We start from the raw sequence: 19,401 nt of genomic DNA on the forward strand, positions 1-19,401 counted from the left end.
CAACAACAACAAAACACAGGCCGCAGTAGTGGCATACCTAAATAACCTTTTTTTTGACACCAGGGAATTTCCGTCTGAATTATCCCCAACAAAAAGGACTCTGGTTTTTGTTTTTGGAAAGGAACTTTAAAACATTTTTTTCAGTTCATTATGTATCATTTCCCAATACTCTTTTACCCTTTAGGACCCTAAGAGAGGCACCCTGCAGAACCGAAAAATCAATTTTGTGACCCATTGGGTTTTCTTAATTGTCAAAAGGGCCTATTCCGCTGACGTTGTCTCTGCACATGTGGAAGTGCTTGTGCGAAAGAGTGTGCACTGGCTGATTCCCTGCATTTCAGAACTAGATGAACCCTTGGCATCTATCTCTTCAAGCTGTACAATTCTATGATTTGTGCAGTTCAGCTACTGTGTACGCAGATATACAGACTGTACACTCAGTGTAACTAGCTCTACTATTTGTATACACCACAAGGGAAGTTGTACACTCATTGAATGTAAATATGTGAAACCCCCTCCCCCAATGACACACTTTATTGGGGCACACAGTCCACTGAACAGCACTGATCAGGTGGTGAAAAGATCATGTCAGCTCTCTTCTTACTGACACTTTCAAAGATTCTCCGCGGAAGTGGCTTTTTTCTTATGTCTCATTGTGGCATGAACTCTGATGGGATATCAAACAGTCATTTGGGTAAAAAGGTGACCTAAGGATCTCACACCTTTATATTCAGCTGGAATCCAGAAATCCAGGCATGGGCTTGAGAGGTGAGAGAGAAGCAAAGAGAAATCTGAGTTGTTGTTTTTTGTTTGTTTTGGAGCAAGCTGACCAAAAGCAGTCCCAGGAGACTGCAAAGGCATAGGCTTGCTCTGAGGGACTGACACTCTTGACTTTCCCATTTGCAGTAGTCATTTGAAGGCTCAATTTACTCTAATGTTTGCTCAATAGCCAAAAGAGGTCTCTGCACAGCTTCCAAACATTCAGGCCATGAGCTCATGCAATCCCCTGTGCCAGACATGCAGAATAGAAGTCTCCTTTGGGGCATTAGGAGCTCTCCTTGGGGGAAGACAGAACATAAAAAGTAACTTCTCCTTTTAGCAGATACGTCTTGTTTAAAACTTGAGTGGAAGGGAGAATACAGAAGTCAATTAACTGTGGGGGACTGTTGGAAGGCAATAGAGATTACTACCTAGCATACCACTCACCCTTAATAGCTGTTCCCGCCCCCCGCCCAAGAGTGGGGGTTGTCTGTCATTTCCATTATAAATAAAAATGGATTGGTCAGATATATTGACTGAACCTATAACAGGGTGGAATCTAGACACATATAAAGAAACATTGTGAAAATGTTTCTAAAAAAACATTTTGAAAGATATATTGAATTTGCCATAGCTCACCATCACCATCTAGTGTCACATTTGTATAATGCAGGTCTCATAATTTCCTCTCCTCCTCAAGGGCAGAGTGTTGGGCTGGAAGGAAAGATGCAACTGCTGGTTAAGACCTTTCCCCAGTTTTCCTGCCCTGCCTGCCTCTCCTTCCTGACTGATGCCCCACCCCTGACCATCAGTCCATCCAACCCCATTTGCAAGGATATGTGGCTGTGAATATCTTATTAGTCTGAGGTCCAAGAATATGCCTGATTGGGATTGGTATTCAGGCCTCAGCGGTCTTCGTTGCACAGCCTTAGTAAGCAGGGGCGTCTTAGCCATAGAGGCTACTGGCGCAAGGTGCCATGGTGCCAAGTTCTGGAGGCACTTTAGAGGGCGCCTCCGCCATGCCATGCTGTGCCCGGAGCCTCCTCCCTGCTGGAGGAGCAGCACTCAAGCCCCGCCGGCAGCGCCGCCCTCGCCCACCTCTTCTTGGGCTGCAGGCACCGTTGCAGGGAAGCCGGCCGTGAGCCTCCCGTTGGCGCTGCAGCCAGGGCTGCCTGGACGGCAGTGCCGCACAGCCGCTTTGGCCGAGGAGGCGGAGGTGGAGGCGGATCACAGCTGGCAGCGTCCCCACCCATCAGGCTGCCCCTCCAGTGGCCTGCTGTGCCTGGCCCTGCCCGGCGGACGGAGTGCGAGTCCGGCATCGCTGTTGCCGGTCCTGCTCGCGGTGGGCAAAAAGCAGAAGCCACAGCATGGCGGTGTCAGGGGGGAGCGGCGCCTCGGAGGTTTTTGCAGCTGGGAAAGGGGGGCGGGGCGCCAGAGGGATCTCTGAACCACGGCGCTGGATAGGCTTAAGACGGCCCTGTTAGTAAGAAGGCACTGGTTTCTGTTTCACCCCATCTTATATGCAAGCAGTGCTGCTTCCCTTCTGCTGCAGTTTGGCTTCTGACAAAAACTTCACTGTTTGCCTCACTGTCTGCTACGGAGACATTCTACGAAATGAATTACATTATTCGACGCCATTCACTTCAAGGCAAAGGAAACACAATACCATTTGCAGACCGAAAACAGCAACAACAGCTTGTGCCAGTCAATCAATTTGCTGGATTGATTTCAGTTCTGGAGATGTGAAGAATAAGCGAACCTCGCCCGTTTCTGCTCTTGTTTCTGTTTACATCAGAATTCTCTGACATCTCTAATTCTAGGAAGCCTGGAAAGAAGGGAAATAACAGATTCACAAAGTTTCTTCACTGATACTATCTTGAGTGGAAGAAGCCACAAGAGCAAAATAACATAGGAAGTCTCCTTATACCAGGTCATTTCATTGGTCCACCTACCTCAGTAGTGTCAATAATGTCTGGCAGCAGCTATCCACACTCAGGAATATTTTCCTAGCCATGACCTAGAGATGCCAGGGATTGAACCTGGGACCTTCTCCATGTGCTCCATCACTGATTTACAGCCCCTCACCATATACTATGTCTGAAGGCATATCTAGAGGGGAGCTGGTGTGGCAAGATGGCTAAGAGTGTGAACAGAAAGCCAGGAAGCCCCTGGTTCAACTATTAACTCTTAGAGAAGGCACAATTTCTGCAGCCTCAGAACCCATCTGCAATATGGCATAATGTTTTGGGAAGCTTTTAATGTTTAACAGACCATTGTTATTTTCATATTTTGTTGGAAGCCGCCCAGAGTGGCTGGGGAAACCCAGCCAGATGGGCAGGGTATAAATGATGATGATGATGATGATGATGACTGTCCTACCCTACAGGGTTGTTGTGAGTAAGGTCATTTATGTGAAACAAATGCTACAGTCAATACTCGGCTGTCAAACGTCATCCATTCCGGAAGACCATTCGACTTCCGAAATGTTTGACAACCAAAAACTGAAAGCTGAAGCCTCAATACAATAGAGAAACTCAAAACGGAAGCTGTGTAGCACGTTCGGCTTCCAAAAATCATTCAAAAACCAGAACAGTTTTCGGCATTCAGAGGGAAGGGAATGGTATTCAGGTTTTCGGCATTCGGGAGCTGAAGCATTCAAAAACAGAGCTGTTCAAGAACCAAGGTTTGACTGTAGTCTATTATGGACCATGCCCCTGTCTCCCTGAAAAGAAATGGCATTCTAAAAAAGCCAAGTCCTCACTTTCCTCACCTTGCCGTATTGTTTTCAGCATTGCAGAGAATCTAGGCAGTGGCATAGGGGGGCCGTTGCCTTGGGCGCATAATCAGGGGAGAGCCAGGCAGATATCTCTGTCACACCCACCCTGCTTAGCTCCAGCAGCGAGGGCTTGGGAACTCAGAGGGTTGGGGAGCACAAAGATACTCTTCACCCTCTGTGCCCCTCCACTGCCCGGCCTGCAAGCTCCTGGTGGTTTTAGTGGCAAAGCACGCTCTGCCCCAGCCTGACATGCATGCAAATGGTGCTGTGCCCCTGAATCTATGCCAGGATTCTTTCTAAATAAGTGGTTTTTTGGGGGGAGGGGTCAGTTTTGGTATTAATTTTGAATAGGGCTGCCATACATCCGGGATTCGTCCGTCGAAAATAGCGTCCGGGTGGAATTTCCAAAAATATGTCCTTGAAACCCCAGGTGTATGGCAACCTTCCATGCTGGAAGGGTTGGTTTTAGCTCAAGAACTTCAAATCTTTGGGAGATTTTGCAGGAAAAAGCTCCACCACTTTGCCCCCTCCCTCCCTCCCTCCCAAAAACGCTCTACAACTTTTGAAATACGGCAACCCTAATTTTGAAGATCATACAGCTTCCGCCAGTGCCTGACCACATATTGATCCCATCACTTCCAAAGTGCCCGTTCTTTATTGGGCAATGCTTAGCAGCACAGAGTGTGGACAGTTCGCAATCGTAAGCATAAGGAATGATCCCTCTGCATCTGCCCACACGTCACCCTTTTGTGCTCCACCAAGGTCAGCCGAACAGCGAAGTTTCTGCAAGCACCCTGGCACGAGACAAAGGGGAAAAATCTACAGGCTCTTTGAAACAGCCTTGAGAAAGGGCACAGAAAGGGCAAATCTGATTCCAATGTGCAATTCAAAATCCTACCCTGGATGTTTTCATTCCAGCCCTGTGTGCATTTCAGCGTATCAATTTGTGGAAGGGCACCAAGGAAACCAGCCAGGGAAAATGCTGAGGGGTTAGTGAAGCAATTGCTTTGAACATCTTAGGGCTCGCCGCCCGCGCACTCAGAGAGCCTCGGAGCTTCGCTTCTTTCAAAGGAGCCTCGCTCCACTTCTACCTTTTGCAATGCTAAACTGCCTCGGAGGGAAAGAGTTTGAGGGGAGCTTGAAAGGAGCATTTGGGAACTCGCTCAAGGTTTCAAACGAGAACTGCTGCTGCTGCCTTGGTTGGCCTGAGCCATTTCGCTACCTGAGGTGAAGGACAAGATGCCGCTGCTATTCCTTGCCCTACCCCACCCCAAAAAGCTGACAGAGCCGAGAGCTGATTCTTGCTACAATTCTGGCGATGAGACGATATATTCTTCCTCCACACCATGGCATGCAAAGTTTGGCCCTTTGACACTTTGCTGCTGGATTGCATTGCAGTCATATAGGGCAGTTGCCTCATTGTGCCTAATGGTAGGGCTGGTGTTCCTCTTCTCCCACCAGTGCAGCCCAGTTTTATTCTGGGGTTTCCCCAACCCTCAGGAGCACATTTCGGCCATCGCAGAGAAAGGAGACAGCGCAGAAGTGTCCTTGCACAAGTGGAACTCCTTGCATGAACAGGGTGGCCTCACTGGGTGCAACCTGGAGACTTACATATACAGTATATATTCCTTCAATGCCAGTATAACATTGCTGTAAATTGGGGTTACGACTCAGGACCACAATACCTCAAAGACTGTGTTATGTACTGAGCTGAAGCCTAGAACAATAGGATCCAGAATCAGCAGTCTGATTGGTCCGCAGGAGCCACCCAATCCAACTCCAGGTAGAAGTGAACCAGCAACCTGATTGGCCTGCAGGAGCAACCAATCAGGCTGCTGGCAGAAGTGAATCCGCAACCTGATTGGCTTGCAGGAGCAGCCAATCAGGCTGCTGGCAGAAGTCAATCCACAACCTGATTGGCCCACAGGTGTAACCCTGAAGTAGCCAATCACGCAAGGCCCATTGTGTAAATAATGTATATAAGCAGATGGTTTTGGGAAAAGAGCCATTCTTCTCTTCTTCTCCTTGATGACTACGAGCTGAATAAAGAGCATGAAATTCACTCTCGACTCCGAGTATATTTCAGACTGCCTCTTTCCATATGAACCTACCTGGCACATGAGATCATCTTCTGAGGCTCTTCTTGGTGTGCCTCCTCCTTGAGATGTCCGGAGGGTGGCAACACAAGAATGGAGCCTTCTCTGCAGTGGCTCCCTGTCTGTGGAATGCTCTCCCCAGGGACGTTCGCCTGGCGCCTTCATTGTACACCTTTAGGCGCCAGGCAAAAACGTTCATTTTTAACCAGGCCTTTGGTTCATCTAATTTACATTCTATGTCCTTTTAAAATGTGGGTTTTGGGGGGGGGCTATTGGGTTGTTGTTTTTATTTTTATTATGCATTTTGTGGTTTTATATCTTGATTTTATTCTGTGAACCGCCCTGAGACCCACTGGTATAAGGCAGTTTATTAACAACCACAACCACCACCACCACCAATGTGGTTCTACCCAGATTTTTATATTTGCACTGTTCCTGAGAGCCTATACAACCCTCATTACCTGAACAAATCAAGACAATTTGCAAACTCTACAATGTTGAACTACACGTTATGCAGAAGCCGTGAACAGGGTCATCTCCAAGCGACCTGCTTCTTGAACATTGTATTTTAATATTCTGTTGGAAGCCACCCAGAGTGGCTGAGGAAACCCAGCCAGATGGGTGGGGTATAAATAATATATTTATTATTATTATTATTATTATTATTATTATTATTATTATTATTATTATTATTATATTCATCCTGCTTTGTTTGCAGAATTTGGCAGGGTGGCTAGACAGCATCAGTTGTTTACCAAGCATTCGTTCTGATTTGTTTGCAGGGAGGTTATCTATTGTTGTGAAAAGGAAAGAACACACTTTCCAGAGCATTTTTCTGTGACGTTTCTTATTGCAAAAAAATCTGGGTTGTTGTTGTTGTTGTTGTTGTTTGCAGGGCATGCAGTTTTTGTGTGAAAAAGTGCCAAATCAACTTTAGTTGTGCAACCTGAATTTGCAAGAATGTGATTGAATCCCATTCAAATATAGTGACCTAGATCATGACCTAGATCTTCCAGTTTGTTTTCACATAAAATCAGGCGTTTTATGGATTGAAAATATGTAGATTAGCTACATACGAACAAATTGCATGTCAACGCAAAATAAGAATGGATAAATATGAAGAAATATGGAATGAATATTTAAGCAATAAGGTGGATAGTGGTGGGAAGTAGGGGGAAGGAGAGAGAGGTGGGAAAATATTGTTTAAAAGGTGTAGTCATAGGTATATCAGTGTATTCAAATCTGAGTTATTATTGTTATTATGGTTTTTGTTGTATGTGTCTTTTGCAGTTGTTGTTTGTACTGAAAAAATGATTTTAAAAAATTTAAAAAATAAAAATAAATGCAGGCATTTTTAGAGTTTTCCTTTGCTTAGATCTCACATCGACCACAAACTCCTTCGGGGGTCCTTAGGCAAACCCCCACCCCACCTATTTCTCAGAGATTTCCTTGGTTGCCATCGCCTACCTAAATGATTTTAATAGACTTTCTTTCACCCTATCAGAATTCTGCATGATTTTGAGGAGGCAGATAAATAAATACGATAAAGGTTCTATAACCAACCTTGGCATCACTTTTAGAAGAATGCTGCAGGCTTGTTTTGTTTTGCTTTTTATTGCAAAGAATTCACCTTCTGTGGGGGAAAGAACAAACATACGGGGTGGTGGTGGAATCAGGCTTCAGAGGTTGATGTTTCCTTAATCGAAATGAAAACAGCATTAGGAAAAGGCAGTAAAATCTGCAAGAAACATAAATATGTACACAAGAATATCATAATGCTCAATTGGTTGTTCAAATAATTGTCACACATCTAATTTAGGATGGGGGAGTGAAATCATACGTCCTTTAAAATGCACACAAATTCTTTTTTCTTTTTTCTTTTTAATAATAGTCATTCATTCAGAAAACAATAGGAAAATTAATGTTTATTTCACTGTTCTCTGGTACTCATCGTAAATCTGACCCCACATGCTGTTTTCCCTTTATCGTCTCCATCTAGCAAATGAACACGTTATTATGTTTATGTGTGCAATTCAATTACAAAGAAATAGAAAATGGTACCTGGAATCAATAGCCTATTACAGTACTGCAATGATAGGTCATTTCAGCTCTATTTAGTCTATTGAAATATAAGCCTGCGCTGTGTGTGCTTGGAAGTTCCAAAGAACCAAAGGAAAATTCCAGTTGACTTCACCCAAGTCTGCGAAATGCTGAATTTTTGGGGCCTACAGGAAGAACTGGGAAAACTCAGCTCACTGCTGGAACCAACAGGGCTAGCCAAACTCCAGCTCACAAGGCTTATGTGGTTTCCAAGTAATTCAGAAATAATGATCAGGTGTTACCCCTTTATCAGGTAATCTATAGGCAGTGGGAAATCTTTTCTGGGTCATGTGACCACACTATTGACTTTAAACTGGTTAGGGAAACACTCACAGATGTAAGATCACACTAGGAATGGGTGGATCAGTCTGTTTCCAGTCCGGGTCAACGGGTTCATTCATAAATCCGATCACTGAAATACATCTGGGAATTAAATAATAATAATCTGCACAAGGGGTTGTCCAAAGTAGGACTTCATGAATGTCCGGCCTGTAGAAAGATTCTGGCTTGCACAATTGAGTGAAAGGAAATTCTTACCGTGAATTTCTATTCCCAGAGACTCTGGGAAGGCAGCCTTTATGGTGAGATTGGCTTCTCCCACTGACTAGACAGACAGGGTCACATGAATATGCTTGCTTGGGTAGGAGCCACCCCACAGTCCCCAGACCTGCCCTAGCTTTCGGGCTGGGCAGATGGGGTCCTTGTCACTGTAAAGTCCAGCTCCCCTCCATGTGTTTTTAAACCTGCTTTCCCTTGGTTTTTAAGATTTTTTTCCTTGCTGTGGATTCCCTCTGTTTCCACCCCCCTTGATTCCTTTACCTTTTGTTTATCAGTGGATCCTTTTTCATTTTTCCTTGCTACTTCCTGGATCCTTCCTCAGTGAGTAATGGCAAGAAACCCTTCTGTAGCCTCAGAAGGCCTTTGGAGATTCCCTTCCCTCTGGACCAACGTCTGAATAGAGCAGTGGGTTGGATAAGGACCCACGTGCTGAGTTGGAATCCTGGGAAGACTAAGGCCTTGTGGCTAAGTACGGTATCCTTGTGTCTCAAAATAGAGGCCAGTTATCTGTTCTGGATGGGGTCACACTTCTTCTGAACAGCTATAGAGCTTGGGGGTACCCCAGGATACCCCTTTGTCATTAGCGGACCAAGTGACTTTTGTGCCTAGGAGGTGCCCATCTGGATAGCTTCATCACTGCAGCCCATGCATTGGTAAGCTTGAGACTTACCAACAATGCGCTCTATGTGGAAGCTCCAGAATGCAATGGTTAGACTCCAGGGCACTGGTGGAACGGGGGGAGCGCACCGCCCCCGGCACCATCGGGGAGGGGGGTACCATTGCGGCCGCCCCCCAACATGCACTGTGCACCCGCAGGCAGCGCGCCACACACCCCAGGACGCCCGCCAGCCACGCCCCCACCTGCTCTCCGCCCCCAGTGCCGGAGCACGCAGCTTCGCCACTGCTCCTGGGTGCAATACAGAGGCAGAATGCTGTCCCTCTGCCAGGCTGCCGCCACTTAGAATTCTATGTACACACTGACTAGCGCTTAAATAAAAGGCTGCTACAGACAGATTTTTAAACAGCAACATCCATTTATTTGAGCTGCCGCTGTAGGTCTTCCAAGCCTTCCATTTACTTGCAAAGCATGTGCTCTATGGGGAGCGAGCACCAGGCCTGTTGGCGGACCAGCTCTGCGTTACAAAGATGTCTGCGGACGGGACATGAAAGCTGGCAACATTCACCTGCCACATGGGAATCCCTTGCAAGACGACCGCAGTGCCTGGAGACAGACAGGTCATGCATCCACAGCAGTGACCAGAGGAAGAATGACTGCTGGGAGGAACGCAGAGAGAAGAAACGCCATGCGCACCTTCACCTGCTGCAGCAAAACATGTCTCTCCTGTATCGGTCTCTACAGTCAAAGCAGAAACTGCAACTTTCCAGTGGTTTCAATTCACCTCTGAAGGCACACTCCAATTGTCTCCCCAAGACAGACGGATGCCAACCTGTTTACTTGCATAGCAGAACAGCTTCAGTTAGACACCACAAGGTGGCAGTCATCTATAAGTCAAAAGTATGTGAAGAACCGATTTTCAGATTTTTTAAAAACCAGTTTTTATTAAAGGTTTTCTTTGAACAGTGTTTTTATCCCCTGGTTCTCCTGTGTCCACAAAAGGTTCGTGGGCACTTTCTGTCAAAACAGGATTTACAGCACTTGTAGCATTTACATCGCCTGCACAAGGGAGCCTGGAATAGAGAGAGGGGTAGTATGGGATGCACAAATTAAAATGACAGCTGTATAGGAAAAGAACTAAGCCGTAAGAGTAAACGCAGAAAAGTACTTTTCACGACATTGAACAGATGAGCACTACTAACTGTATGTTATTGTACTGCACAGGATTACTGAGCTGGCCTCTGAGGTGGTGCCAAGGATGCCCAAGCTTACTGGCCCTGGAAGCAAGGCTGTAAAGCAAAGAGAATTTAACAGATGCAATTTCTTTCATGGAATATCTGTGCAATACCAAGTACCATCAATAACATTACATTTATTTGCCATTTTTCCAAGCTCATTTGTCTGAAATGCACTTGTAAGTTATCACTGTAGTATTGCATGCTATTTTCATGAAAACCAGATACTAAATCTCAGTGCTTTTTTTCTTGAGAGTATACAGGGGTACGCATCCCATACCCCTAAACATTTTGTGAATTTTTGCACTTTTGTCCATTTACTGTACTGTATTTATTTTTCCCAAATTGAACTATAAAATGGTGACTTTCTTCAGTCAAAATGAGAGTACCCCCTAAAAAATTTTTAAAGAAAATAAAACACTGCTAAATCTTAAGTGGGAAAAGTCAGATGAAGCCTGTGTGCAAAGCTGGTATATTTTTACATGCTTTCCTGTTACTAATGCAGCTGTATTTCTGCAATCATCTTATGTTTCAATTCAAGAATACAGGTGTCTTAACACAAAGCTATCTTAGGTCTGCATGTTACACGCAGCTTTGACAAAAATGAGTTGAACAGAAGATCTAATACATGTAATTATTGCGACTCTGTGAATGCATGCAATTTATTCTGAAGCGAAGGTGTTTTTAAACTGCATGCTAACACTCTGCAAAGGCTGTCAGTAAAGGGGCAAATGAGACACAACTCCAGAAAATGGTTCATTAATGATGCAGAGTATGTTACTATTACATTTTATGAAAGCTTTAAATATTGATGATTTTTCTTCAACTGAAGTGCTTATCTGATGCCTTTCGGTCGGCACACAAGTAAAGTTCCTAAGTCTACATAGATAAAATGTGACATCAATTTTCACTGTGTTCTCAAGAACTAGAGATGTCAAGTAGCAATTACAGAGCTATGCGACTCCACCTTCGCTCCCACATCATCCAGCTTAAAATGCCAAGATACCAGAGGATAAATAATTCCAGAGGGGTACCCGTATGCCAGCTGGGAGCACACACAAAGTAGGGAAGCCAAATAAAAAGGGAAATCTTGTTGCACTTCAAAGACGAATAAACTCCTTATAGGTGTTTATGGACTGATCTGTGTTCACGCTCTTGCATAAAGAATAGGTAACCTCTTTGCCCCAATACCTAGTGACAACTGTACCAAAATAGCTCAAGTTAAGAACTCCATATACAGTGGTACCTCGGTTTATGAACACAATTGGTTCCAGAAGTCTGTTCATAAACTGAAGCGTTCATAAACTGAAGCGAACTTTCCCATTGATAGTAATGGAAAGTGAATTAATCCGTTCTAGATGGGTCCGCGGCGTTCGTAAACCAAAAATTCGTAAACCGAGGTGTTCATAAACTGAGGTTCTACTGTAATGTAGTTTTGGTATCTGCCATGACAGAAAAGTGAGAAAATAAAGTCTACTTCATTTGTATAATTTTCCAATTGCAGAGCAGCAGGCAGATAAATTAATGAAGCAGCAGCATTTAAGCCATATTGTCACAGTATCTGGAGGGGGAATCTGTTCAGGACTAAATTCTAGGCACCCCTGCTGGTTGGCACATTCCTCCAAAGTATTAGACAAGGTTGCTTTGTATTCTCGCCATTATTCATTTCGTTGTACACTGCTCAAAAATATGTATGCGATTTAGTGAGCAAACCTTTATTCCCTGACAAGGGTAAGAGAGAAAGATCTGTCCTGGGCCCTGCAATTTTACTGCTGCCAAGACAGGAGAGAAGCAGCATCTACCTTTTCCCCTCTTGTTGACTGCAATGTGAGGGAATTTACATTCATAGCCCAAGGGCTGCTATAGCGTTAATGGGCATGGCCAAGGGAACAGGGGCATGACATCCTGCCAGCATTTCTCCCTCTCCGGTGGCATTTAGCCTGCTTCAGTCTCTAGGTGAACCTACGATTGCTCCCCAAGTCATCTAGAAGGTTTTGTAGTGACATTTGTATAGAGCTGAAGTTTGTTTGAATTGAATGACTTATACAAACCAGAGGCAGCTCGCAAATCAATAGCACCACAATTTTTTTATTAAGAAAGATACAAAAAGGTTTTACACTTGCAGATTAAGAAACAACCTGTCAAATCAAGATTATATATACATGATTTTGTTTGGAACAACATTCAAATTAAAGTATTTGGTTTAAAACTAGCAAAATCTATGCCAGCATTTTATGCAGCAACCTCTAGAGTTTATGCCACATTTCCAGGCTAGAAGTAAAACCATGAGAAATTACGAACAGTGTTACACTTACTGAAACCAAGACTTACAGTACTTGTCAGGTAAAAGTTCATTTTTACTTGAACCATGCATTCACTATAGAAGGTAAGACTATTAAACACCAATTTCAAAAGTTTAACATTTTAAGAATAAAGTGTAAATCCAGCTGTTGGTTAAAGTGCAAATTACATGTGTGCCAAGTTCTTTTTCAGAAGGCAGAGGTGATGTTGAAATGCTGCCATTAATGGTTATACAACTAACCAGAGGCACTGACAGCCTATTACAAGCTCCAGCTAAGTTTAGTTCCTTTTGCTACCAGCCAAACATGTATTCCAGAGCCTTGGAGACAATGCTTTCATCTTTCCTTGGAGTCTGTCTGTCAGAAACCACCTAAAAAAAGAAACACACACAAAGTAGCAGATTTGTATATTCTAAATGAACAAATACTAATTCCTTTAATCCACCGCTAAAGGTGACTTTTCCACAGTATTCCCTAAATACCTGGTAGTCACTGGTTGATGCTTTATAAGCTGTAGCAAGAGGTCTCATAGTAGAGATTCTTTGAGCGCTTGAAGGCTGCACTGGTGTGCCCAGTGTTTTCATTGGTGGCGTAAAGGCTGAAGATGGGGACGATACCGTGCATCTGTCTGTGCTTTCCATCACATTCTGCAAACAGAGATCAAGTAGTCCATTCAGACAAAGTAGTTATCAGAGTCCAAGCCTTTTTGGAAGCCTAAGAAAGTAAGATTTCATCACTAGAACTAGTCTGAGGCACTCGGCTAAAGTGTATTGAAGCGCTCAGCTAAAGTGTACTGACATACATAAATTGCCGGTCTGTGCAAGACAAAAATGGTGGTCACGGGGCATTAAGAGTCATCCACACTTTGTGACAAAGTCCAGAATTTTTATACAGGCATCTTATGCTTGTTTAACTTACACAATCACAGCTTTGCACAGGTGGTGGTGAGGAAATAATTAAGTAAGTAAATGAATGAATGAATATTAAATCAACTTACTTTATCTATACAAGGCTTCACTCCGATCATGATGGATTCACCAAAAATTCTTCCATCTTTGCTCAAGGCTTTCCGGGCTTGCAATTTTGACTGATAGTGAATATGCATCCAGTTTCCTGTGTTAGACATCTGTGAAGTTTAGCGGGGAAGCAGTAAGATTTAGATAGTAAGCTAAGCATAATGGCTGAGCTTCGTTTATATATATATATATAAAAGAGGTACTTATCTAGACTTACAACATGCTTTAAAATGTTTCCATACTGTGCAAACTGTAGTAGGATGTACGAAGCAGATGCCTGAGGAAACCTGAAATATTGACAGGAAAGAGCTGCATCACCAATTAAAAAACAGAAATAAAATTTAACCACTCAAAATTCAGTCAACATTATGCCACTGACAGTGTATCCAGAAGGGCAGATCAGAGTGTCACCTGTATCTCCAAACACTACTAAACCTGCTACCTATTTACCATCCCTACATTTTAGTTTGTCTCATGGAGTTAGATGGGAAAGGGAGAGGAAAAGGGAGAGGTCAAAACACAGCACAGTTTAGCCCAGGTACTAGAATATTGAAGTCCAAATACTTCTGTTTAACATTGATTGTAGACCTGGATGTGTTTCAGTGTACAGATAGGAGAGTAAAGAAGAATTAAGATGTTTAGAATGTTTCAATTCTCCTATTATATAAACTTTACTATGTTAATTAACAATGAGTCTCCTAAATTAATAAAACACGAATAGCCAAGACCAAACACCAAATATAAGAGGAATCTGAACACACATCAGCCAAGTTGAATAAACTGCAGATATCCTCATGTCTCATCTCTTATATTTTTTAACATCATCCTATGCCCCGACATAACTTGAATTCCAGACCCTGAAAAGCTTAGGCAAGCCTGTTAAGACCCATGTTTAAATGAGCACATGCTCATTCCTGGCAACATAACCACCTCTCAGTCTTACAGAACTGCAGCTCACTTACCCAAACACTGTTACCCAAGTGTCATCTAGATGATCGTCTGATGTTAGGGCATCTCCTTGAGTATAGAATGGATCTAGTTGAGCTGGAGACATTGTGCTCTTCCTGGGTTGTGAAAGAGTCGCTGGACTGAACACACTGGCACCTGTCAAATTGTGGTAAGATGCACCTCAACTATCACTATAGTTAAAATTGAACTAGGCATTTTAATTTGTAACAAAGAGCAAACACCATGCATTAACACTAGAACTCAAGTAACAAGAATCATACTGTTGTTAACATGTTAGAATAGTAGAAAAAGCTGCGAGTGTTGACAATGGCATCACAAAGCCAGCAGAATATCTCCCTCCCTCTACGACTAACGTTCTACACAAGAACGGTTCTAGGAGCAAGCTATCCCATCTGCCATTAAGCAGATCATATACTTTTAATACCTGTTCTCATGCAGAGAACTATTTTTTAAAAACAACAACAACATCAACGACCCAGCAACCAGAAGTAGTAGAATCTCAGACCAATATTTCCACTTCTGAAGACAAATTGTCTCTGGCATCATGAGAACAACTTTGCTACTAACTCTCTGCCTGCTTCATAACAGAAGCCGAGGCTCAGTTAATGTGCACCAGGCTGTCAGGCCTACAGGAACATTTTACATTGCAAACCTATACCTATTCTTTCAGAAGTAAGTCCCACTGATTTTAATGAGTTTTTACTCCCAGGAAGATTGGTATAGGATTGCAGCCTTTGTCAGCGCCACATGCAGATGTCTGGTTTGCCTACAGAAAAAGCATATGATTAGGAGCAGTATGAAGTCCTACCTGTTCCAGGAGTCACTGGCATAGATCCAACAAGTGGACTCTGCGTCACCGAAAAGCTGACCTGCATAAAAGTGCAGAACTTGGTTTGAAGCTGTTTTGAAAGTCAGAAAATCAACTATTCTGCACCACTTGGATAACATTTCCACAGTTAGTCAGACAGTATTACAGATTAATAACTTGGAACAGGCATACATGTATCTACTGAACTGCTGTGAAAGGGGATATCTTCTATGTCCTTATTAGAACTATAACAACTGAGTTGACTACTAAAAGTATAAAGTTAAATGGTACATGGTATTGGGACTCCTTTTACACATGTCCTCCAAATCCTCATTTTGCATCCTGGCAACCATATTTAGCCACAGTTGATATACCATTATTCTGCTGTACTGAGCTGCAGATAAGGTTGATGATCAGCCACAGAGGGTAAAGTTAGACAAAACTAATAGATGGATATTTCAGCCTACATATTTTCCAGCAACATATCAATTATAGCATGAACTCATCTCTCTACATCTCACCTACCAGGCTGACCTTATTAACAAGCTGACAGTACCATTCCAAATGTCTCATAATATATATGCACATACACACACACACACACAGAGAGAGAGAGAGAGAGAGAGAGAGAGAGAGAGAGAGCGCGCAATTGCTTCCTTTCTTTGCCTTTAGAACTGATGTATAGCCCACCAAAAATAAACTTAATTATGAAAGCAACTTTTAAAATATTTCCCCCACTGAACATACAAGATGACACACAATCTAAACTGCTTAGCATATTTAGGGTACTAAGGGCTGGAAGAACTTAGTTACTAGCTTTGCCCACCCACAGCAAATGTGTCCAACAACAGCTGAAATGTCTATCAAGCTAGAGAAGAATGAGAAGTTACCACAAACAGGTTTAACTTTGCAACCTCATGAATGGTCACTTACGGGCCTTCTTGAAGTCAGGGGTGTTGATCCAAGACCTGGGCTGGCTACTTCATCATATATACTTCTAACTGGTGGAGCACCACCTTTATCTTTGTGTGTTGGAACTACTGGCTGTGGAGGAGATCCACCTATATGAAATACAGCACAACATTACAAGCTGCTGGTGTGTCTTTCTTTCTGATCCTAAACATCTTGTTAAACACAAACCATGTAAACAATTCTTCCAAAACTAGGCTTCATTAGGAACAGACATGCATGAAGGAGCACTTTGGGAAGGGTGGGAAATAACTCTCTCTCTCTCTCTCTCTCTCTCACACACACACACACACACACACACACGAGAGAGAGAGAGAGAGAGAGAGAGAGAGAGAGAGAGAGAGAGAGAGAGAGAGAGAGAGAGAGAGAGAGAGAGAGAAACATGGCTGGCACTTGCAAATGGGAAAGGTCTAGTTTTCTATGCCTTAATTTTAAAAAAAATTAGTAATCCAATAAAATTCCAATGAAATAATTTCCAATTACAGTTTGAATTTAAGTGTGTATCCCCTCCCCCATCCCCCCGCAATCAAGTAGTTCACTTTGGGTTATTGGGGGGATGCAATATTTATACAGCATATGCAATTAATGTGACATACTTCTAAGGCTTTGCTTATGAAATACAAGTAAACCCCACTGAATCTAATCTAAACAGATGGACTCTTGATAAGGCAGGAGTACATCCAAATAATGAATGGGATCTAATTTCTTTTGACAGCAGCCTCCCTTCTTTGCAAGTGTTTTTTGGGTCTGCCAGCAAATAAAAGAGGTGTCAATAACTGTGCTTAAAACATGCAACAATAGCACTATATTTAGCCTCTGATACTTGGAGCTAAAGGCAAGAGGTATATTTGAACTGTAGCACACCAAAATGGAAAGACACACTCTTCCCCTACCACCCCAATACAGTCATACCTCGACATCCGAACAACTCGACATCCGAAGGTTTCGACTTCCAATGTCAACAAACCCAGAAGTCTTTTTGCCCCGTGCGTGCGGTCGGCGCGTGCGCAGAAGCGCAAAATCGTGCTTCATGCATGCGCAGAATGGGCGCTTCGACAACCGAAGACTTCGACTTATGAAGACGGCCAAGGAAGGGATCGTCTTTGTAAGTCGAGGTACCACTGTACTAGAGGTTTCAGTTCAGAACCAACTTACCAGCATGCAATGATGACCTCACTTCCATTACACCAGCAGAAGGGCCGCTGAAGGAACGAGACTGTGGTGTCACAGGTGTTGGTAAATCTCCCATCAAAAATCCAGGCAGAAATTGAGCACCAGCACCAGGCTTGGGAGAGGTAGGGGAACCCAGTGTCATTGGCTCAGTACCTGCAGTGGGAAAGGATGTGCATAAGAATGGCTTACTAAGTCTCAACAGGCTGAGTGATCTAGTTATCCCCAAACACAACTTTAGAGAAACACTGTAAAAAGTGATCCAAAACAGTTAGCTAACCTACTCATTTAAAGGTCTAGTCATCTAAAGAGGTCAACACATGAAGAAAAACAAGGAGCAGGCAATACCTTTAACAAAATACAAAATGGCAGCATCAATGCCCCATTTTATCTAACAGCTGCCCCACTTTATCTAACAATGCTGTGAGGGTAATTGACAGAACAGTGAACTAGCCCGAATATCTTATTTTAACTTTTCAGAAGTTTCAAGATTATTGTTGTTAGTTTTTCTTAACGATAATTATATTGCTTTTTATTGTCTTGAGAGTTTGTTTCTATTAAAAGCAAGCAATGTTTAATTTTCATGAAATAAACACAGGCAACTCCTCATTTATGCAGGGGTTACATTCCAAATCCCCACATGTGCCATTGCACCTTCAGGTCAAGAGGAGACCCTCCCCAGAGCCCAAAGATGATGTCCCCTTCAACCTCTGGGGTCTCCTCACGAGCTAGAGGTGCAGCAGGGCATTGCTGAGGCTCATCAGGTCTCTCTCTCCCCCCCCCCACTTACTGGTTTCAGGGGCCGCGCATATGCACGGTCACACGTGAATTGAACACATATAAATGGGGGAATGCCTGTCAAACAACATCACTCATATGCTTCACAAGGAAACAGGAATTATTATTATTATTTATTAAATTTGTATCCCACTCTTTAACTACAGATCTCAGGGCAGTTCACAAGATAAAAATTCACAGGGTCCAATATTACTTCCACTTCAGGACGCACCTGAGCCAACAGGCCTAAAGGTCAAGGTAACTTCCCGACCAGGGGCCGAGGTGGTCGTCTGAACGCGCATGAAGACATCTTGGGGTTTCATGGCTCCCGGCGATGGGCTGGAGAACCAAGGCGCTTACCGCCCCCCGCCACAAAGAAATCAAGGAATCCCGCGTTCCGACGCCAAAGTGACGTCACAGCCACTGGTGGCCAGACAGAGGCCCCGCCCCTACCCACCCGAGGAAGAACTGAGCCACGCCCCCTACCACGCCACGCCCCGGCTTAAGGGCGGCCGTTAAACGGCCACAAACTTCTCAGGCGGGGAGAGGAGCGGCACGAACCGGGAAGTGAATCCATCGAGAGACACCCTGAAGGCTGGGCCCCGAGGTTAAACTCACCCATGGAAGAGGAGGACGGCAGAGACAGCTCCATGGCGAAAGCAACCGCGCGACCCACTACACACACCCGACTCCTGCCCTCAGCTTGCCGCTTTCAAATGCAGCGCAAGCGCGGCGGCGTGGTCGGGAAAACGTCACTTCCCTTCCGAGAGCGAGCGTCTTCACTTCCGCCATAGAGAGGAGAGCGACGAGGTCTTTTCTACGCATTTCTTCTCTATGGTCCCGCCCCTCCGAAACACACAATCTCTCTGCGATGTCAAGACACTTAACATTTTAAGGCTTAGCAAGGGGGTGCTAATAGGAGGACAAGAAGGGTTTTTTTTTAACGAGGATGCGATTTGTGTGTGTTTTTCTGCCCCACAAAAGGAAGAAAAGAGAACTCAGGGTGGACAGGGATGGTGGGAATTGTAGTCCAAAAGCAGCTGGAGAACCAAGTTTGGGAAATGCTTTAGACATTTGTTAAATTGCCTTGCTGTGTTCTTTCAAACTCAGGTCTTCAATTTAAGTTCTTGAATGCTTTCTGCCCTAATGATGGGGTGATTAAATTGTTGTCGCCCTCCTATTGCAAATGCAGGATGAGTTGGGTTGCGGAAAGCGAGGCTGATGCTGAGAAACAGGAGCTTTTACCCACATG

At 43.9% G+C, this 19,401-nt stretch overlaps 1 protein-coding gene across 2 annotated transcripts; it reads right to left on the bottom strand.

The window, feature by feature from the left end:
- Window positions 1-12,211: 12,211 nt before the first annotated feature.
- Window positions 12,212-18,900, bottom strand: NUP35 (nucleoporin 35). Of its 2 annotated transcripts, none has more exons than XM_035133531.2 (9): window positions 18,768-18,900; window positions 17,358-17,528; window positions 16,167-16,294; window positions 15,234-15,294; window positions 14,419-14,560; window positions 13,674-13,743; window positions 13,438-13,566; window positions 12,923-13,087; window positions 12,212-12,811 (listed from the first exon to the last, which is right to left on the bottom strand). In XM_035133531.2, exons 1-9 carry the CDS (start codon window positions 18,799-18,801, stop codon window positions 12,734-12,736), a joined length of 978 nt encoding a protein of 325 aa, XP_034989422.1. In that variant the 5' UTR covers window positions 18,802-18,900; the 3' UTR covers window positions 12,212-12,733. The 2 variants fall into 2 exon arrangements, with proteins under 2 accessions (XP_034989422.1, XP_034989409.1); XM_035133518.2 differs by lacking the exon at window positions 18,768-18,900 and adding an exon at window positions 18,382-18,589.
- Between the last annotated feature and the right edge of the window lie 501 nt (window positions 18,901-19,401).

This window comes from Zootoca vivipara, chromosome 1, assembly GCF_963506605.1.
Source record: "Zootoca vivipara chromosome 1, rZooViv1.1, whole genome shotgun sequence".
Classification (NCBI taxonomy): Eukaryota; Metazoa; Chordata; class Lepidosauria; order Squamata; family Lacertidae; genus Zootoca; species Zootoca vivipara.

Bases quoted from the DNA above. Each gene is read 5' to 3' on its own strand.
- NUP35 (XM_035133518.2), bottom strand. From the start codon at position 18,472: ATGAAACCCCAAGATGTCTTCATGCGCGTTCAGACGACCACCTCGGCC. The intron at 16,295-17,357 runs GTAAGTTGGTTC...TATTTCATATAG, and splicing joins GAGGTCATCATTGCATGCTG to GTGGATCTCCTCCACAGCCA. The intron at 13,567-13,673 runs GTAAGTCTAGAT...TAAACTTCACAG, and splicing joins GAAACATTTTAAAGCATGTT to ATGTCTAACACAGGAAACTG.